Source organism: Miniopterus natalensis, chromosome 15 (assembly GCF_054644295.1).
Source record: "Miniopterus natalensis isolate mMinNat1 chromosome 15, mMinNat1.hap1, whole genome shotgun sequence".
NCBI classification, from domain to species: Eukaryota; Metazoa; Chordata; class Mammalia; order Chiroptera; family Miniopteridae; genus Miniopterus; species Miniopterus natalensis.
In genome coordinates, this window is record NC_142095.1 from 10,809,100 (window position 1) to 10,826,762 (window position 17,663).

Consider the following 17,663-nt stretch of genomic DNA (forward strand, 5'->3'; position numbering starts at 1 on the left):
CATGCAGTCAAAAATTTGCACTTGACTCCCCCAAAACTTAATTACTAATAGCTTGCTGTTGATCGGAAGCTTTACAGATACTATAAATAGTCAATTAGCACACATTTTGTATGTTATGTGTATTATATCCTGAATTCTTAAAGTAAGCTAGAGAGAAGAAAATCATAAGGAAGGGAAAAATACATTTACAGTATTTATTGAAAAAATCTGCATATAAGTGGACTCCCACAGTTCACACTCATGTTGTTCTAGGGCCAACTATAGTGTCTTGGTGCCAAAAGATCCTGAGCCAGGAATTTTATGAGTTTGAAACCATTTATTTAATTCTCAATTGGCACTTTTCATCATATTCTGATTAAAATGAAATCGAAACCGTGGTGGGAGAGAAAGTATGATACTCATTAGGTGGGCTTTGAGGTTGAAATGGTTTATCGTGGAGAACATTAAAGAAAATAGTGCAGCATCGAGGTGTAACATTTTCAGTGGAACACAGAGAAAGTTGTAAGCTTTTAAATTATTCTCAGTAGATGAGTTTCTATGTAACTTCTTTCTATAATGCAGATATTCCAATGTCTGTGGGAATAATTGACACAAGGACAAATCCAAGCCAGTTAAATGCAGTTGAATTTCTGTGGGACCCTGCAAAACGCACATCTGCTTTTATTCAGGTTTGGATTTTTTACTTTACTAGACGTATACTACCCTAGTCACTTAGAAGGCCATGGATGAGGCTGAATTCTTGATGCATGATATCATTTTCCTTAAAAGCGTATTTGTAAACTATCCTCTAATGTCTTTTTAAAAATATATTACACACTTAAATTGGAGTGATCTACTATATCCATCATTATAGACTAACACATATAAAGGCAATCTGTATAAAAGCATTATTCAAATGTTACTTTGACCACTGGCAGTAGTAATAATGGTCAGAACTTCCATTTTTCATCAGATGCATTTCTCTTGAACCAAAGCTGCCATTTAAAAGGATGTGATTGAAAAAAAAACTGTACTGTTCTAAGATTCTTTGTTAAAAACACTCTAGTACCGAAATTTTCAAACATCCAAAAAAGTAAGAGAATAATGATGAATCCTGTGTGCTCATCACCTGGCTTCAACAGTTAGTAGCAGCTCCCCCTTTTTAAGTTATTGATGGGATACTTCAAAGCACTGTCCAGCGTGTCACATCACTCATAAATGCTCAGTTTGTATCCCTAAGAGATTAGTTTTAAAAATATATATGTAATATTATTGTATGTAAAATCAAATCCATGGTATTCTAATACCCAGGATGTTGAAATTTGTAAGAAGTAGAATTAAAACCACTGAGTAGGCACACTTATGTAAAAAAGACATACTGCTTAATTGCTGACCTAAGTAGACTGTGGTTTTCATGAACAGTAAAGAATCTTTGGTATTTTGAATTTTTGCAAATATTATTTCCCACCAATTAATAGTCACTAGGGACCATGGTTCATGTTTGTTGAATATTTTCTCATACTCTTTGTCTAACAGGACAACTAGTTATGTAGTAGTACGTGAAAAAAATGATGTAAGAGCCTTAAATCTCAGGTTGTGCACAGTATACTGCAGAGAACAGTTTTAACTTTGAGAGTGAGATGGCAGAGCATCCAGAAGGACAAATCAGTGGATGGTACTTTGAATCCATCTCAAATTGCCCAGGTACACTGCATCAGCACAGAATTTACTCCACGGAAGCACGGAGGTGAAAAGGGAGTGCCTTTTAGGATCCAGGTTGACACCTTTAAGCAAAATGAAAATGGAGAATACACAGATCATCTACACTCAGCTAGCTGCCAAATCAAAGTTTTTAAGGTAAGAGATAGAAACCAGGTTTTTGGTACTTAAGGCCCAGTTTTGCTTGTAAAGTTATTTGTAACATGATGGATGAAATAATACTTGTTTTTTAGCCTAAAGGTGCAGACCGGAAGCAAAAAACTGATCGAGAAAAGATGGAGAAGAGAACTGCTCATGAAAAAGAAAAGTATCAGCCGTCCTATGATACCACAATCCTCACAGAGGTAATGCAGAGCAGCATTTTGGTGTCTGAAGAGAAGCAGAGGTTTGCATATTAGCACTATTTCTAAGAATGAGTTTTGCTATGAAGGGGTTGGGGAAGGTTGGGGGGTAGGTAGACTGACATACATTCTTTGTGAAGTTTGTGGGGGAAATATTTTATTTAAATTCTGGGATTCTAATGGATTAGTTTCTTGGGTGGGTTCTTGAATGAAGATGCTGAAATCCCAATCAGGTCTCAGAAACAGACCTTAAAAACCTTGAAGTTGGCAAGAGATTAAGTTGGGGCCTAGAAAGTTTGATTTTTGTCACTGCTGGGGTTTTGCATTTTCTTTAACTTTGAATCCTGCTAGTCATGCAATTGTTTAATTGGACTGCAGAGACATAAAACAGGGTATTAGATCTTTCTTTGTATAATGAAAAGACATTGATCCCAATCTTTGGTGTTTGTCCAGATGAGGCTTGAGCCTATAATTGAAGATGCAGTTGAACATGAGCAGAAAAAGTCCAGCAAGCGGACTTTGCCAGCAGACTACGGTGATTCTCTGGCAAAGCGAGGCAGTGTAAGGGACTTCTGCTTCTCTTTTCATTGTGCAAGAAACCTTGTGCAGTGTTAGATATAGGACCTACTTCCACTGAAACGTAAAGCCAAATTTGTTTTTGATGTCCTTGTCTTGATTTAATTTGCTTTTGTTTAGACTTCCTGCTTTCTGTTCCTCACTGAGGAAAACTTCCTAAATCTAACACTTTAAAACAAAGTTGACCTTATTGGGTGGTTTTGGAGGGAAAACGACACTCAGAAATGCGTCCCCTCCTCTCTCCTTCCCTTCCTCCCTCCCTCCCTCTCTCCTTGGCACATACACTTCCTTCAAGAGCACTGAAATTAATTGAAGATACATTCTTTAGTAAAATAGTTATCATTTTTGTGTAATCTAAAAGGTTTTGCTTCCTCATGTGTATAACTGATAAGAAAATTTCGTGGATATTTAGAGAAATGATGGCAGCAAGCTTGACATTAACATATGCAATACTTTGTGTCACATTTCCCTGCATGTAGTATAAGAATGTGTGTCTGTCTGTGCTTTTAAAAGCCTGTTTGGCAGCACTGGTAGGAAAATGGCCTTGACCGCATCAGTGTTTCCTCTGGGCACTCCACTGTGACCTTGCACTTCAGACCAGAATAGTGCACCTTGCTATACTCAGACCCGGTTCCCCCCAACATACAGCCAGGGGATTTTTGGTTGAATATGAGCCTTGTCAGCTTAAGTATAGCAAATCCTTACTTTATGACACAACTCTTCATCTAACAGCCCAGATCAGCTATATATCCACAATAAATGTAAACAGAGCATTAAACTTTTTCTTAGTAACTGTCATCATCTGTATTAATGGCCACACTATTCATCATTGCATTGTTCATACTATCAAAGTACCAAAAATGGAATTTTCACTCTTAAACACTTGTCTGTAATTATGGGTAGACTATGAAGGTCACAAGCACTATCACTAGCACTTCATTTCCAAATTAAAATATTGAGTGAAAATACCGTAAATGCTTCTCTGTGATACAGCTGCAAACGTAGTCATGTGGAAGGATGGAGAGCACGTTTGTTGCACTTTCACTGGGCTCTTTGGATGCACATCAGAGGCGGCACGGAGCGACTGCGCACCCTCCCCAGGCGCCTGCCCCTCCGGTTTTGTCTTTACCCTCTTCTGATCCCCAGCCAAAGACCTACGTATTTCTTACACTCCTGTGGGGAAGCCCAGTAACTCAGATCACTTCTCCCCTTTTGTTAGAAACGATTTAACTAATTAAAAAGAAATGGGTTCTCATAATTCATAGATTAAAGAAATCTATTCAAGCCCAGAGCTAATCTGAAGATGGTAGAATTATTAATAAATTGTTAATGACTCTTAGCTCAAGTCTAAAGTATGCAAAACGTCAGCAGTTCATTGGCCTGGGATTTCACATCTTCCTCGTGTGTGTTGCTTGCTGCCCCCGGCTGCATTTGGTTTGGTTAAGATATTTCTAGGGGGTGGTTAGAGCTCCTCTTGTAAACCAGTTTTTAAGAAGTAAGCTACAAATTAATCCCTTAAAAAAGAAACTCTGCAGCATTTCATTTATTTCTTCAAGTGCCTACAGAGAAAGGCTGACTTTTTTTTTTTTTTTACAATTTTTGGATAGTTAAAGTTGGCTGTCAGGAGATACTGATATCCAGACTCATCTGCTAAAGTAATAGGTGCTGTATGTAATGGTCCCACAGCAACTAGAGGCACCATTGTTGGTTCCTAAGAGCTGCTGCACAACAAAACCCTTACTTAGTGTATCTGTTTCTTGCCTCTGAGCTGTATTTTATTGGCTCAAACCAGGGCTGCCAATTTCTACAGTCTCAGATGGGTCATCGTTTTCTAGTCTGCCTGAGGAGGGACTTTGTTCACAGTGCACCAGAAGCGTAACTAGAAGAGTACAGGCCAGGTAGCACTGGAGCCTTAGTGGATTACAGATTGCCTTCAGGAGCCCGGGCCCTGGACCATTGCTTACTTTTGAAGGATGACAAGGTAGAAGAAACTGTGTGAAATTATTCCTTGATAGCCTTTACCCTCCTGGGTTGAGACTTCTATAGAAACCTATGAAACACAGGCAGGCAGGTCTTGATGTTTTGTTCAGCCTGGCCATTTAAGAACTTGGGATCCATTATGTTCTAAATGTAGAGGCTTCCTCATAGAACCAGTTTTCATTGAACACAAGTTTTCCACTCTTCAGTGAATTGAGGCTCATGTTTATTGGGCAAGTTTTACTGCTAAAAGAGTCTAGATGGGTAAAAGTAAAGATAAGAATGTTTATGAAGTTTCAGTCAATTTGGTGTCTCTGTCACATTACTCAGCCGTACTAGCCATACTAACTGGAAGCTTTTGATGGCTTCATTTCCTCTATAGACAGCTGGCAATAATTACCAAAGCAAACTTTGGGGGGCTTGACATCAAAAGGTTTATATTATTTAGCTTTGTGTGTTATGCTACATTGTAGTATTTTAGTATCTGAGGAGGATGGTATAGCAGGAAGATCTTCTGGGTAGTAGAGATGACTGTGAACAGGGGACACCCATAAGTTATTTGATCTGCCAGTTGGCTCACACGCTATTGGGTTCCTCAAACTGTATAAGCTGAAGAGGTATCTACTTTGTAAGGTGGAAAGTAAAACAAGGGCCCTAGTTTAAAAGAATGAACATTGTTATGTAAAATTATAGTGAGATTGGTATACTGTGCAATATATTTAGCAATGCTGTCCATCCAGTACATTTCTTTTTTTGAAAGATGATAGGAGCAGAAACAGTAAGTGCAGTCATTTCCCCCATTTTTGAAGAGATATATGACGGGCAGTTGTAAATAATACTAAGATTTGGGATTTCTGTTTTATTTTTCTTGTATGCATGCTTCTGATGGGTATCAGACAGTTGCTTTAAGCTCCTGTAATTGGAAAGACTTCGTTTCTACCCTCAGGGTGCAGCACAGTCTTTTAGCTCCTTCACACTAGTGGTCTTAACATTTCCATACTCAGAAAAGTTTTAGGTTGACTTTTGAAAGTTTTCATCATACATTTAAATAGTTGCAAAGGAGACCATTTTCTGACATAGTGAATATTTGCATTTACAATTTAAGATTAAACTATTACATTGCTTTTTGAAGCATATTCTGTGGACACCAACCACCACAGCAATTTGACACCCACCATTGTTAATTTTAAAAGTTCATGGTCAAGCTCTTAAGTCTGAAACTTTATTCTTCCTTCTTGATCTCATGTTTTCTTCCACTCCCCTTAAATAATTTTACCGTAATATGACATACTATTATGCCTGAAATCTTTTAATTATCACCCTAATTACTTCTTTATGACAAATATGTAGATTGAAATTTAAAATTTCCTGTGACCATAGGCTCTTCAGTCAGTTGAAAAATTTAAACTTTATTATTATTGGTACCAATTTATCAAAACAAACCATACAAATTTTTCTTTTTTTTAATCCTCACTTGTGGATATTTTTGTTTTGTTTTTTCATTGAATCTAGAGAGAGAGAGGAAGGGGGAGAGAGAGAGAGACATTGATATGAGAGAGAAACATCTATCGGTTGTCTTCCATATGCGCCCCGACCGGGGATTGAACCTGTAACCTGGATGGGTATGTGCCCTGAACAGGAATCGAACCCACAACCCTTTGGTGCGTGGGACAACGCTCTAACCATTAAGCAAAACCAGCCAGGGCCATACAGATTTTGATGAATAATTTTTAAATATAAAAATAAAAATGTTACTGGAAATACATCTGAAATGAGACAGGGTAGAACATAACTAATTATAGATTTTTTTGTAGATAAGAGAAACTTTACTTAGATATTTGTTTTTCTTTTGGCAGTGTCTTTCAGGTCTTGGAATTCCTTTTGAGTTATCTGCCAAAAATCCCAGGGATTGATTTTGTGTGATCCTAGTAGATCATTTCAATACTGTGTGTCAGCTGACAGTAGATGCTCCACAATTCCTTTGAAAGGAAAGAACTGGAAACATACATACAGAAAAAATTTTAAAAAAATTTTTTGTTTGTTTGTTTTTGAGACGCAAAAGAAGTAATATTAACCCTCAGACTAATCCTTTTTTTTCCCTTTTTATTGAATTTATTGGGGTGACACTGGTTAACAGTTATACAGATTTCAGATGCACAGTTCTACAACATCATCTTTACACTGTATTGTGTGTTCACCACCCCAAGTCAAGTCTCCTTCCATTTATCCCCCCTCTATCTTCCACCAACTCCCCATTTTTAGAGTCATGTACTTTCTTAGTATCTACCCTAAATCCTTGAATGGGTTTTTTTTTTGCCATTGATTTGGGGAGAGGCTTGTACCCCATGGCCATGGTGAGATCTGAAGCCTTTTTTGTGAAAACAGAAGAGTGATTATGAAAGGGCACCTTTGAAACCAGGGCACTCTCAGGCAGGTTAGTTTTAGAATTAGTGGAGTGATTGGGTTCCCTCCATAGCTCAGGTTTGGAGACTTCAACTTGACACCACGCAGGCCTGCTCAGCATGCTTTTGATGTCAATGTGTCTTTGTAGCTTTGCTCTATCTTTGGCCAGAATTGTGCCTAGGGCTGAAAAATGTTTTAGTTCACCATGCCCCATCCAGAAAATATAAATAATAAACATATGCAGATAGGTAGAGGTAGGCAGTACCACACACACCAGGTGTATTTTGTACTGGACTGGTCTCGGCTTACTTGGAGATTATTAATCTTAGAGAAATCAAGGAAGCAAGTGGGTACTGGTGAGGGCAAAAGGAGCACTAGGTAGAACAGACATTGTCTCGCTCACCATGTGATGTCAGATGTTGCTTATGAATCCTCTCTTGCCTCTGCTATTAAACCTTGATAAGGCACCTTTTGGAGAATTGATAAAGAGGGAGGTAAAAAGTTCTTGAAAGCAGATTGTGTACAAGTAACATGTAAATTGCCTTCATGACCTTTTGCTGCTATCATCATTTCTGGTTTTCTCTAAAATTAATCACTGTCTAGATGCATATAGCAGGTAAAATGTTTCCTTGCCACATAAAGGGAAATTTGATGTTTCCATGTGGTTGCTTGATGAGTGTTAGGTGTCTTGTGCTTTATAATCTTACTCGGTCAGACTAGATTGTGAAATACAAAGTATTTCTTGTACATCCTCTAAAAGCATATTATTAATTTATTTTTATTTCTGTCCTCAGTGCTCTCCGTGGCCTGATGCCCCCACGGCCTATGTGAATAACAGCCCCTCTGCAGCGCCCACTTTCACCTCCCCACCGCAGAGCACCTGCAGCGTCCCGGACAGGTATCTGCTTTGTGTCATGCTTGAGGCTGGCTGATGCTCATGCTCCTTTGTTTCCCCTTCTCTCAATTTACAGCAGCCTCTCGCTTGTTTATCTGAAGTATGTGGTCATGGGAAATGGCCTCGATTTCAGGGGAAAACCATCGTTTCTTCACCTCCCAGCCTTTTCCTGGCCCCTTGTGCCTCACACATTCACGAATAGTAGGCATTGTAGAAAGAAGGACATTTTCAAGATGGAGTTCATAGGTAGAGAAAGAACAGCGAGGTTTTAAGGTGGAGGTATGGCTTGAATATGTTAAGGTTGCAATCACTATAAAGTACATTTGTCTTCATTGCTCATCATACCAAACAAGGGTTAGCTTTCTGCTCCATTTCTTCTCCCTCCTAGTACACTATTTTTTAAATAAGCCTTTAAACTTACAGGAAGGGCTTCCGGTTTCCAAGGACTTATGTGGTTTTAGAAATGGAAATGGTGGACTTTGTTTATTCTATTATTTGGCCTTGACGTGCAACTCAGAGTCTAGTGAGCTTCGGGTGGAAGCAGAAGCAGAGTCTCAGGTGTCCTTAAGTGCTGCAGTGGTGTCCTCAGGAGACTTGAATTCCCAGGGCTTGGCTAGTGCCAGTTAGATCAGATCAGAACTTCCGTGTTCTTAGGAAGTTTAGTCCCCACCTCCTAATGCTGTCACACTGCGGGTAGGGTTTCAGCATATGATTCTGAGGGAGCACAAACATGCTTTTCCCCTGCGGAGATGGAAACACTGATGAGGCAGTTCGTTTTCCAGGTTATTGTGCTTCAAGAGTGAAAAGTCACTCTTGGGCTCAGAGACAGGAGAGGGCAGGAGATCGGCATGTTGCCGTGTGGCGGGCACTTCCCGTTTCAGTCGGGTCCAGCCTGAATAATCTTAGGTGATGATCATGATCTTAGAGATAAGCTGTGAAGTTAAGGACTCTCTAGTTGACTGGATGTTTCCTGAGAGCCACTGTGTGCCCAGCACTGTTATGGGTGCTGTGACATTTAAGTGACCGATAAATCCCTGAGGAGATAAGTCCTAGGAGGTGGAGGAAGATGGTGAACAACCAACATAATAAACCAAAGTAAAACCTCTGCAGAAATGCCAAGAAGGGGGCCGGGGCCAGGGAGGCGGCCGCATTCCCATGGAGTTGCTGGGGAGAGGTGCACGTTTGTTCCTTCTGTTCCCTCAGTTCCGTCCTCTGACCATGGGTAAATGTATTAAGTAAAGGGACATCACTTTCCACTTTGACTTAGGATTGTGATACTATCTCTTAGAGCTCATTGTTTCCTTAAAGTAGATTTTTTTCGGCAGCTATTTTCAGTTGTTTATCTTTGTTGATTTTTCACATTTTTTCCCACCTAAAGCGAATGAGTACCCTTCATTTTCCTATTATCCTGGAGGTAACTGGAGCCCTTCTATTTCATAAAACTTGAATCTCTTACTAGAACAGATGGAGAAAGAGGCGGCACAAAATAAGACAGTTTTCTGTCTTAACCTCATCATCATAGTCACCCCAACCAGTTGTGCCAACGTTCTTATTGCAAATTTATATTGCTCTGTCACACAGTATTTTAAGTTTACCTAGTTTAATAGCCTTTAATGTCTTGATTTTATATATACTGTACATATAAATAACAACCATCTTTTCCTTCCCTCTCCCTTTCCCCAGCAATTCTTCTTCCCCAAATCATCAGGGAGATGGAGTTTCACAGACCTCTAGCGAAGTAAGTGTCTTGCTCCTGAACTGTCAGATGCTTTCAGGGTCCTGCAATTTTAAGGCTCTGACAGGGGCTTGAGTCATTGTTTCTTTGGGGTAACTGAGTAGTCACACCTATGCTCTTCTTGGGTGTTTTTTACATCAGACTTGGAGGATTTCTGTGTTTTAATGCCCTTTATAACATGCTAGTGACCTGGGTTATGTTTTTTGTAGGTTTGAATAGTTTCTTCTGTTTATGTTCATTTTCTTTGTTATTAGCAACTTCAGCCTTCAGCCACCACCCAGGAAACACAGCAGTGGCTGCTCAAAAACAGATTTTCTTCCTACACAAGACTGTTTTCCAACTTTTCAGGTATATGTGTGTGTACATGTAATGTTGTTTGTGTGTACGTGTATACACAGGAGACATGTGTATTTGCTTGTGTGGATAGTGTACATGTGTATGCACAGGAGACCTGTGGTGGTTTTGAAGGTCATTTAACTGTGTGAAGACAGATGTCATAAAGCAGCCAGCCCTGCTAGTTCTTTTTCCATTTCTTTGAGAAGAATCTCTTTATGCTGCTCTCCAGGTGCCGACTTATTAAAACTGACGAAGGAAGATTTAGTACAAATTTGTGGTGCAGCCGATGGAATTCGGCTCTATAACTCACTGAAGTCAAGGTAAAGTACTGTGTTTAAAAGGAACTGTCTTACGTACCTTTCCTTGTGTGGGGAATCGGGGCAGAATGGGTTTCCACACTGGCTTGGCGTGTGCCTGTGTGCACTGTCAAGCATCGGTAGCGTCGCGCTCACGAGAAGACTGTTTTGTGTACACCTTCAGGGCAGGCCCAGATATGATGCAGGCACTGATGAGGGCAGATAGACTGTAAGACTGGTAGAAATGCACATGGGCAGTACTGATTTCTTGAAGACGACTGGGTTTGTTGCCAAGAAAACAAACTTCTCATTTAGGTGAGCTCTACAGAATCTATGGTTTTCAAGGTCATATGACTACTACTAAACAGTTATTAAAAATGTAAACTTCTAATTGTGAATTAAAATGAAAGAACCGTAAACTGTGCTGGCTTTTAAGATTCATGTACTATCGTTGCTATTTCTAGACTTGTGTGAGAATTCCATTAAAATTGAATCTTACTGATTTTTAAATTGCTGACTTAATCTCGGAACTTAAATTTACCAGCATCTGAGACCATCTCAATGGTTTAGAGTCTGGATCATCAGATTAGACCACCTGTGATAGTTGGTTTGAGGTGTGTGTTTTTATATTTTTATTAGTAAATTACTTTGTATAATGAAATAACATTGTAAAGTCCTCATAAGGAAATAGAACTTAGATTTGTGTAGTTGTCATTTGTACGTGTGGTGAAGCAGCTTTCTGTCCTCTGCTCATGAGTGGCATTTTGTGATTGCAGGTCGGTTAGGCCCCGCTTAACCATCTATGTCTGCCAGGAGCAGCCGGGCAGTTCAGTGCTGCCGGGGCAGCAGCAGGCTGCAGGCAGTGGCGCCGAGAATGGCAGTGGGACGCCTTACGGTGGGTATGGAGGGGTCTCAGTTTCCAGTCACTCCCTCTCTGACACTGAGGTACAAACGGGAGGATCTGACCAGGGCTTTGAAGGACTCCTGTCCCATTAGCACCGTCGAGTTGCTGCCGTAGGAGAGCTGGCAGCAGTGAGCTCTAGGGCCAAGTCCTCGGAGGGGAGGGAACAAGCAGCCTGTCTCAGTATGTCAGCCGCATGAGAGGTCTCTTTTTTATATGACCCTTTATGCCAGAAATAGATCTAACATATGAAAGACTAGGTTGAATGCTTCGGGGTTTGCTGCCTTTAAAAACAAACAAACAAACAAACAAAAAACCCTTAGGTGCAATGATGAGTATGACATTGGCATCTTGGCAAGAAAGGAGGAGGGTTTTTGTTTTTATCCATTTTACTGACTGGGGGAGAAAAGTTACAATATCACCTGTGTAAAGAGGCACCCATGTGTCAGTGCCGAGTGTGTGGACTTGCCTCAGACAAGTATCTGGCATCTGGTGCCATGTCCTGTGTCACTGTAAACATGCTCTACATCATTATCACTTGAGTACCGGAGGATCTCATTATCCTGCAGGTTTCCCTAATAGTGTAATAGTGTGGATTAGGGAGAGAAAAAATCCTGGCCCCTCCCCTCCTCTCAATATGATCCTTGGAGAAAATAAGCATATGTGTTCTCACTTGGAAAGTGGATATGTGGTAACTTCTCCGCTCTTCCACCTTCTGAAACAAAATAAGAGCAACACACTCAGAACCTTTCAGGGGAAAATGTGTTACAGAATTCAAAGAGGCAATTATTTGCCCTAATACTAGATAGAGCTCTGAAAAACACTTTGTGGTTTGAATTTTACTAAAAGTCCCAAGGAAAGCATCACTGTTGTGAGCTTTCCCATTTGGTGTCATTTTCACTTCAAAAGCTGTGAATTTTAAGATTAAAGATACAAAGTCTTGGTCTTAAAGGCTAAAATTCTAAAGGAGTTCTGCATGTATTGAGATACTCTGTACCATTTACATATGGTCAGGATTGTGGCATTTAGGAAGGTGTATCTTCAAATGTGAGTGTAGAGGTATGTGTGGAAATATAGGTGAACTTAACCCAAGGTCAGGGTCAGCAGAGTTTTTGTTACAGGCCAGGCGGGTAGTAAATATCTCGACTCTGCAGACGGTAGCATCTCTTTCCCACTCAGCTCTGCCATTGTAGTGTCAAACCCACAGACAGTATGTAGAAGGCAGGTGTGACTGTTTTGATAACATTTCATTTTTGAAAGAACAAATGGAGAGCAGGGTTTGGCCCACATAGGCTGCAGTTTGGTGACCCTGTGCTGCATCTCTGTAGTCTTACCCTAATTATAGTTCCAAATTCCAAGCTTCTCATAGTGTATGATTGCAAAGGTTCCCCTTGTTGGGGAAAGCAAGGTTCTAGCACTGATATTCCTGATCAGTGTCCAGCTTGAATCACTAGTAATTGAGCCAGACCTACAAGACTCAGACCCACTGCAGACAGTGGCTGCAGCTAGGTTACAAGTTTCAGAAACACAGGACATTAGGTGGACTGCACTTGGGACTTTCTGTGAAGTAGCAGCAGGCTTCATTGCCCACTTCCTTAGCTCTTCGTGTGCTTTTATACTGTTTTTAATTTTGGTGGGCAGAGGGAAGATAGCTTTTATTCCTTAGGACAAACCCCCATTCATAGGCTTACTATATCAAAAACTATGATCTTCCTGGTTTTTTGTTTTTTTTAATAATTATATTGCTAGAAACACATGTTTTTGAAAAGAGCTACCTTTGGGTATAATTTATATACCAGAAAATCTTCCCATTGTAATTATATAATTCAGTGATACTTCAGTAAACATACAGTTTTGCAGCCATTACCACAATCCAGTTCAGTTTCATTACTCCAAAAAGATCCCCTGGGCGCAGTTGCAGTCAACCCGTTTGTTTTCAAGAAAAAGTAAAGCCTCAGATCCTTTTGTACAAAAATTACTGTTAATGTTTATATTTTTAGTACTTTGAAAGATGTGATCTATAGATCCAGGTAGAAAACAGATAAAGGATTACTGCTAAAATGCTGTTCTTATCTTTTTTATTTCAGTATATCATGCAATCTACTTGGAAGAAATGGTTGCCTCAGAAGTTGCTCGAAAACTTGCGCTGGTGTTTAATATTCCTTTCCACCAAATTAACCAGGTTTACAGACAGGGTCCCACTGGTATCCACATTCTTGTTAGTGATCAGGTAACTCGAACTGACATGCCCATTTGCTTTTCCCATTCACACTGGTATTTTTATGTATATCACTGAAGAACTCTAGAAAAATTCTGTGACCTCTTTTACAAGTACTCATGAAAATCACTTTCAGAGAGCTGGGGATCAAAATTTGTGATCAACCAAGAGTTTGAGGTGTCCTAGTGATCTCTAAGGAATACAAGTCAGAACTGCGGCTCCCTCTTCTCCCCTTTTAGTTCAGACACTTCCTGGGGGGAATGCAGGTTAGTGGGGCTTTGGCCCCTTTTTATGGAGAGGGCGTTTGGGTGTGTTTTCCTTTTGTCCACTATTTGATGATTAATTTTAAAAACAGTAAAATGAAGAGGAAAAGACTGTACTTTTAGAAGTACAGCCTTTTCCTCCAGTGTTCATTAACAAGCAAGTGATAGTAGCGAGCATTTACACAGTGACTTTTGTCACAGTTATTCACAGGATTCAGCAGGGATGCTCCCCAGTGGGTCAGAGGCTGGCTGACCAGATCCTCAGGGGCCATCATGAGCAGGCGCTGCTGCCATGCAGCAGGTGTAAGTTTTTACCACCTTAAACTGCATTCACCAGTTACCATTCTGGTGAGCAGCAACATACAGAGTGTGACATTTTCCTTTAACTATGAATTTTTATCTTTTTAAATCAGTTACAAAAGGACTGTTAGATCTTAACTACTTCTGCTTTCTCTTTCTAGATGGTTCAGAACTTTCAAGATGAGAGCTGTTTTTTATTCTCCACAGTAAAAGGTACTTTGCATGTGTGCCTGTGTCTTGAAATGCTGGGGGCATGAAAAATAGTGTGTGCCTGTAATCAGCACTCATCTTGTGCGTTTACATTTGAAATGCTGGCTTTACTACTTTTAAGAAAAGGGTTTGAAAAATGAATCTAGAGAATATTTCTAATGGTTGTAATAGAAATTAACTAGGCAACAAGGAAGAGCAGTGAGTCCTAGATGACTGGGGATGGGGGTGGGGAGGATCTCAGTTCATTCAGCCAACATTTTACTGAGCCCTTTTGTCAAGCAGCATGCTTGTGGTGCTAGAAAAGTCTTGAATAAAAGAGTCCATGGAGCTCTTACTCTAGTGGGGAGAGCAAACCAGAATTGGCCAACAGATGCACATAATTACAAATATTTTAAGTCCCATGAAGGAATGGGAAAGTGTGGGGTGTTTGTGGATGAGGGGATTCTGGGTAGGGGGCCGTGAAGCTGTTGGACAAGGCCTGGGGTGGTCTTATGAATGATGAGACTTGAAGAGTGAGAAGGCGCTGACCACATGAGGAACATTCCAAAGCTGTGTGGAAGGAAAGACCCTGGCCTCTTGGGTTTAAAAGCCAGCCAGTAGCTACTACTATGCAGTGTGAGAGGGGTGAGCAGAGCAAGATGGAGACAAAGAGAGAGGCAGAGTCTGGTATGTGAGACCTGGTGATTTTATTTGAAATGCATTGGGAAGTCAATGAAGTTGTTTAAACAAGAGCATAATGTGGTTAGATTTTTTTCTTTCACTCTTGCAGCTCTGTGGAGACAGGTAAGAAGGTGGTAAAACTGGAGGCAGGAGATGTCATCTTACACATTCATAGACAGGGTTCTGCTGGACTGCACATTTGAGGGAGAAGTGGTTGTGACTCTTGGAAAAGCAACTGAGCAGATGGTCACAGTAGAGAGATAGGTATGATAGGGAAAAATCATTCAGGCGTTCCACTTTAGATATGTAGAAATGTCAAGTTGGCATTTAATTATATCTGTCTTAGGCTGGCAGGAGAGGCCTGGGGTTGAGAAGTAGATTTGGAAACCTTCAGCCTATCAGTGGTGGCTCAAAGCTGTAGAAATCATTGAGGTCCTTTAAGGAGTGAAGTTGAAAGAGGAACCATACGTGGCTCAAGTGAGTTCCAGTTAAAGGGTTAGGTAAAGGGGAAGGGTTTTACTTTGGGTTTTGTTTGTTCTTTTAGTTCCTTTAAGTGTAAAGTTAGATTGTTTATTTGGGATTTGCCTTGAGATAGGCCTGTATAACTATGAACTTCCCTCTTAGAACTTCTTTTGCTGCATTCCATAAACTTCAAAAAGTTGTGGGGTTTTTGTTGTTTTAAGAGTTTTTGATTTGTTGTTTGATTTCCTCTTTGATCCATTGGTTGTATAGTAGAATGTTGTTTAGCCTTCACGTTTGTGTTTTTCCAGTTTTCTTCCTATAGTTGATTCTAGTTATGTGCCATTGTGGTTGGACAAGATGCTCGATATGACTTCATTCTTCTTGAATTTATTGAGGCTTGTCTTGTGGCCTAACGTGATCTGTCCTGGAGAATGTTCCATGTGCACTTGAAAAAAATGTGTATTTTGCAGCTTTTGGATGAAATGGTCTATAAATGTTTTTCAAGTCAGTCTCATCTAATGTGACATTCAAAGCCATTATTTCCTTAATTTTCCAACTGGACCATCTATCCACTGATGTGAGCAGAGTGTTAAAATCCCCTGCTGCTGCTGTGTCCCTGTGGATGGTCTCCTTTGTGGCCATTAACAGCTGCTTTATGTACTTAGGTGCTCCTTCCTGTGTCGGGCGTGTGGTCAGTCATGACATCCTCTTCTTGGGTTGATTTATTTAAAATTATGTGATGTCCATCCTTTGTCTCCGCTTTTTTTTTTTAATTTATTGATTTGAGAGAGAAACGCTGATGTGTTGTTCTATTTATGCATTCACTGGTTGCTTTTTTTTTTTTTGAGTCACTTTTTTTTTTTAAATTATATCTTTATTGATTTCAGAGAGAGGAAAGGAGGGGGAGAGAAACATCAATGATGAGAGAGTCATTGATCGAGCCCGCAACCCAGGCATGTGCCCTGACTGGGAATTGAACCCTGATCTCCTGGATCCTAGGTGGATGCTCAACCACTGAGCCACGCCCGGCCGGGCTGGTTGCTTCTTGTATGTGCCCAGCCAGGGCCTACATTTTTTATTTTAAATTCTATTTTGACAGATTTAAGTACTGCTACTCCACTTTGTTTTCATTTCTGTTTGCATGGAGTATCTTTTTCCATCCCTTCGCTTTCAGTCTGTCTTTTCAATTGGAAGTGTCTTGTAAGTAGCATAGAGATGGGCCATGTTTCTCAGTCCATCCATCCGTCCTATGTCTCTTCATTGGTGCATTTATCTATTTACATTTAAAGTAATTATTAAGTATGTACTTATTGCCATTTTGTGAATTGTTTTTATAGTCGTCCTCTGTAAGAAAGGGTTTTTAAATGCAAAATTATATGAGAAAAGGTTTTTAAAAGTCTGATGGGTTAAAATCTAAACCTAGTCTTAGCACAAAAGCTGCACCTCAAAGAGCAACATATCATGTGTCACCCTTTCTTGAAAGTCACTCTTGAAGGGAGTTGCCCAAAACAGTGTTGAAACTGAAATTTGACTTTTTGCCTGGCATGTTGCTATGCCATCAAGTTACCCACAATGCTGAGTTTTAACTGCAAACTGGTTCACTTTATCTTTTACTTTCACAAACATCTTCGGCTTGGTACCCCTTTTGCTCAATTTTTTTGTCCTCAAAGCAATACAGTTTTTATTCTACACAACTATATTATCTAAAGAAGGAAATTCAGTGAATTAATTGTATGGTTGTGTTCTGTGACATCACAGGATACCCCCTCCAGGCTCAGTGCACTGTTTTTCAGACTTTTGTCCTCATGAAAGAGTTCATTTGTTCCTTAATGAGTACCAGTACTGCTTCTCCCATTTCCTGAGAAACACTAGGGCATCAGGCAAAAGTAGTGATATATTTCTTAAATGATTCAGATCTGCCTCTATGGAGTTCAAAAATTATTTCCAGAAAAGGTGGATATAAGCACTTGGTTGATTTGTGTGTTGTGTAGGGCTGACTGTCCCGCCCGGCATAGTGTTTTCACCGGCTCTGCCTCCAGCCCTTGCCCCCTTGCTGACAGCACTTTTGCTGCTTGTCTTGGTAGCCCTTCTCTGCACCGCCCCCCACCCCCCACCCCCCACCCCCTTGGACTGGCAAGTATTGTGGGCACAGCATGATGTTGGGAGTATGGACCAGACACCAAAAAGCAAAATGTCTAAAAAGTGAACTGTGTTCATGACTCTGCCTTCAGGAAGAGGAGCTGGAGTTAGGCAGCTTTTCCTGTAGCATTATTTAAAGCTGACCTCTGGACTGGGGGAGGAGGTTATAGATTTCTGGGAGTTTTCAGTGTAATAGTCTTGATTTTCCTAAGTCTCGCGAAAAAACTGTCACTTTTCTTTCCTTTTTCTGCAG

The 17,663-nt window shown here is 40.3% G+C and overlaps 1 protein-coding gene across 4 annotated transcripts in view; it reads left to right on the plus strand.

Annotated features, from left to right (window-relative positions):
* Positions 1–17,663, plus strand: part of UBP1 (upstream binding protein 1) — a 36,763-nt gene that overhangs the window by 16,069 nt on the left and 3,031 nt on the right. Inside the window, exons 5-15 of one of the 4 annotated variants that reach the window (XM_087824884.1) lie at positions 562–668; positions 1,684–1,836; positions 1,932–2,042; positions 2,493–2,600; positions 7,790–7,893; positions 9,574–9,628; positions 9,880–9,973; positions 10,191–10,281; positions 11,034–11,152; positions 13,246–13,388; positions 14,101–14,152. In XM_087824884.1, coding sequence (XP_087681010.1) covers positions 562–668; positions 1,684–1,836; positions 1,932–2,042; positions 2,493–2,600; positions 7,790–7,893; positions 9,574–9,628; positions 9,880–9,973; positions 10,191–10,281; positions 11,034–11,152; positions 13,246–13,388; positions 14,101–14,152 — 1,137 coding nt within the window. Of the gene's footprint in view, positions 1–561; positions 669–1,683; positions 1,837–1,931; positions 2,043–2,492; positions 2,601–7,789; positions 7,894–9,573; positions 9,629–9,879; positions 9,974–10,190; positions 10,282–10,441; positions 11,153–13,245; positions 13,389–14,100; positions 14,153–17,663 lie in introns of those variants that run through there. The other 3 variants (XR_015715694.1, XM_087824885.1, XM_087824886.1) reach the window with 3 other exon arrangements.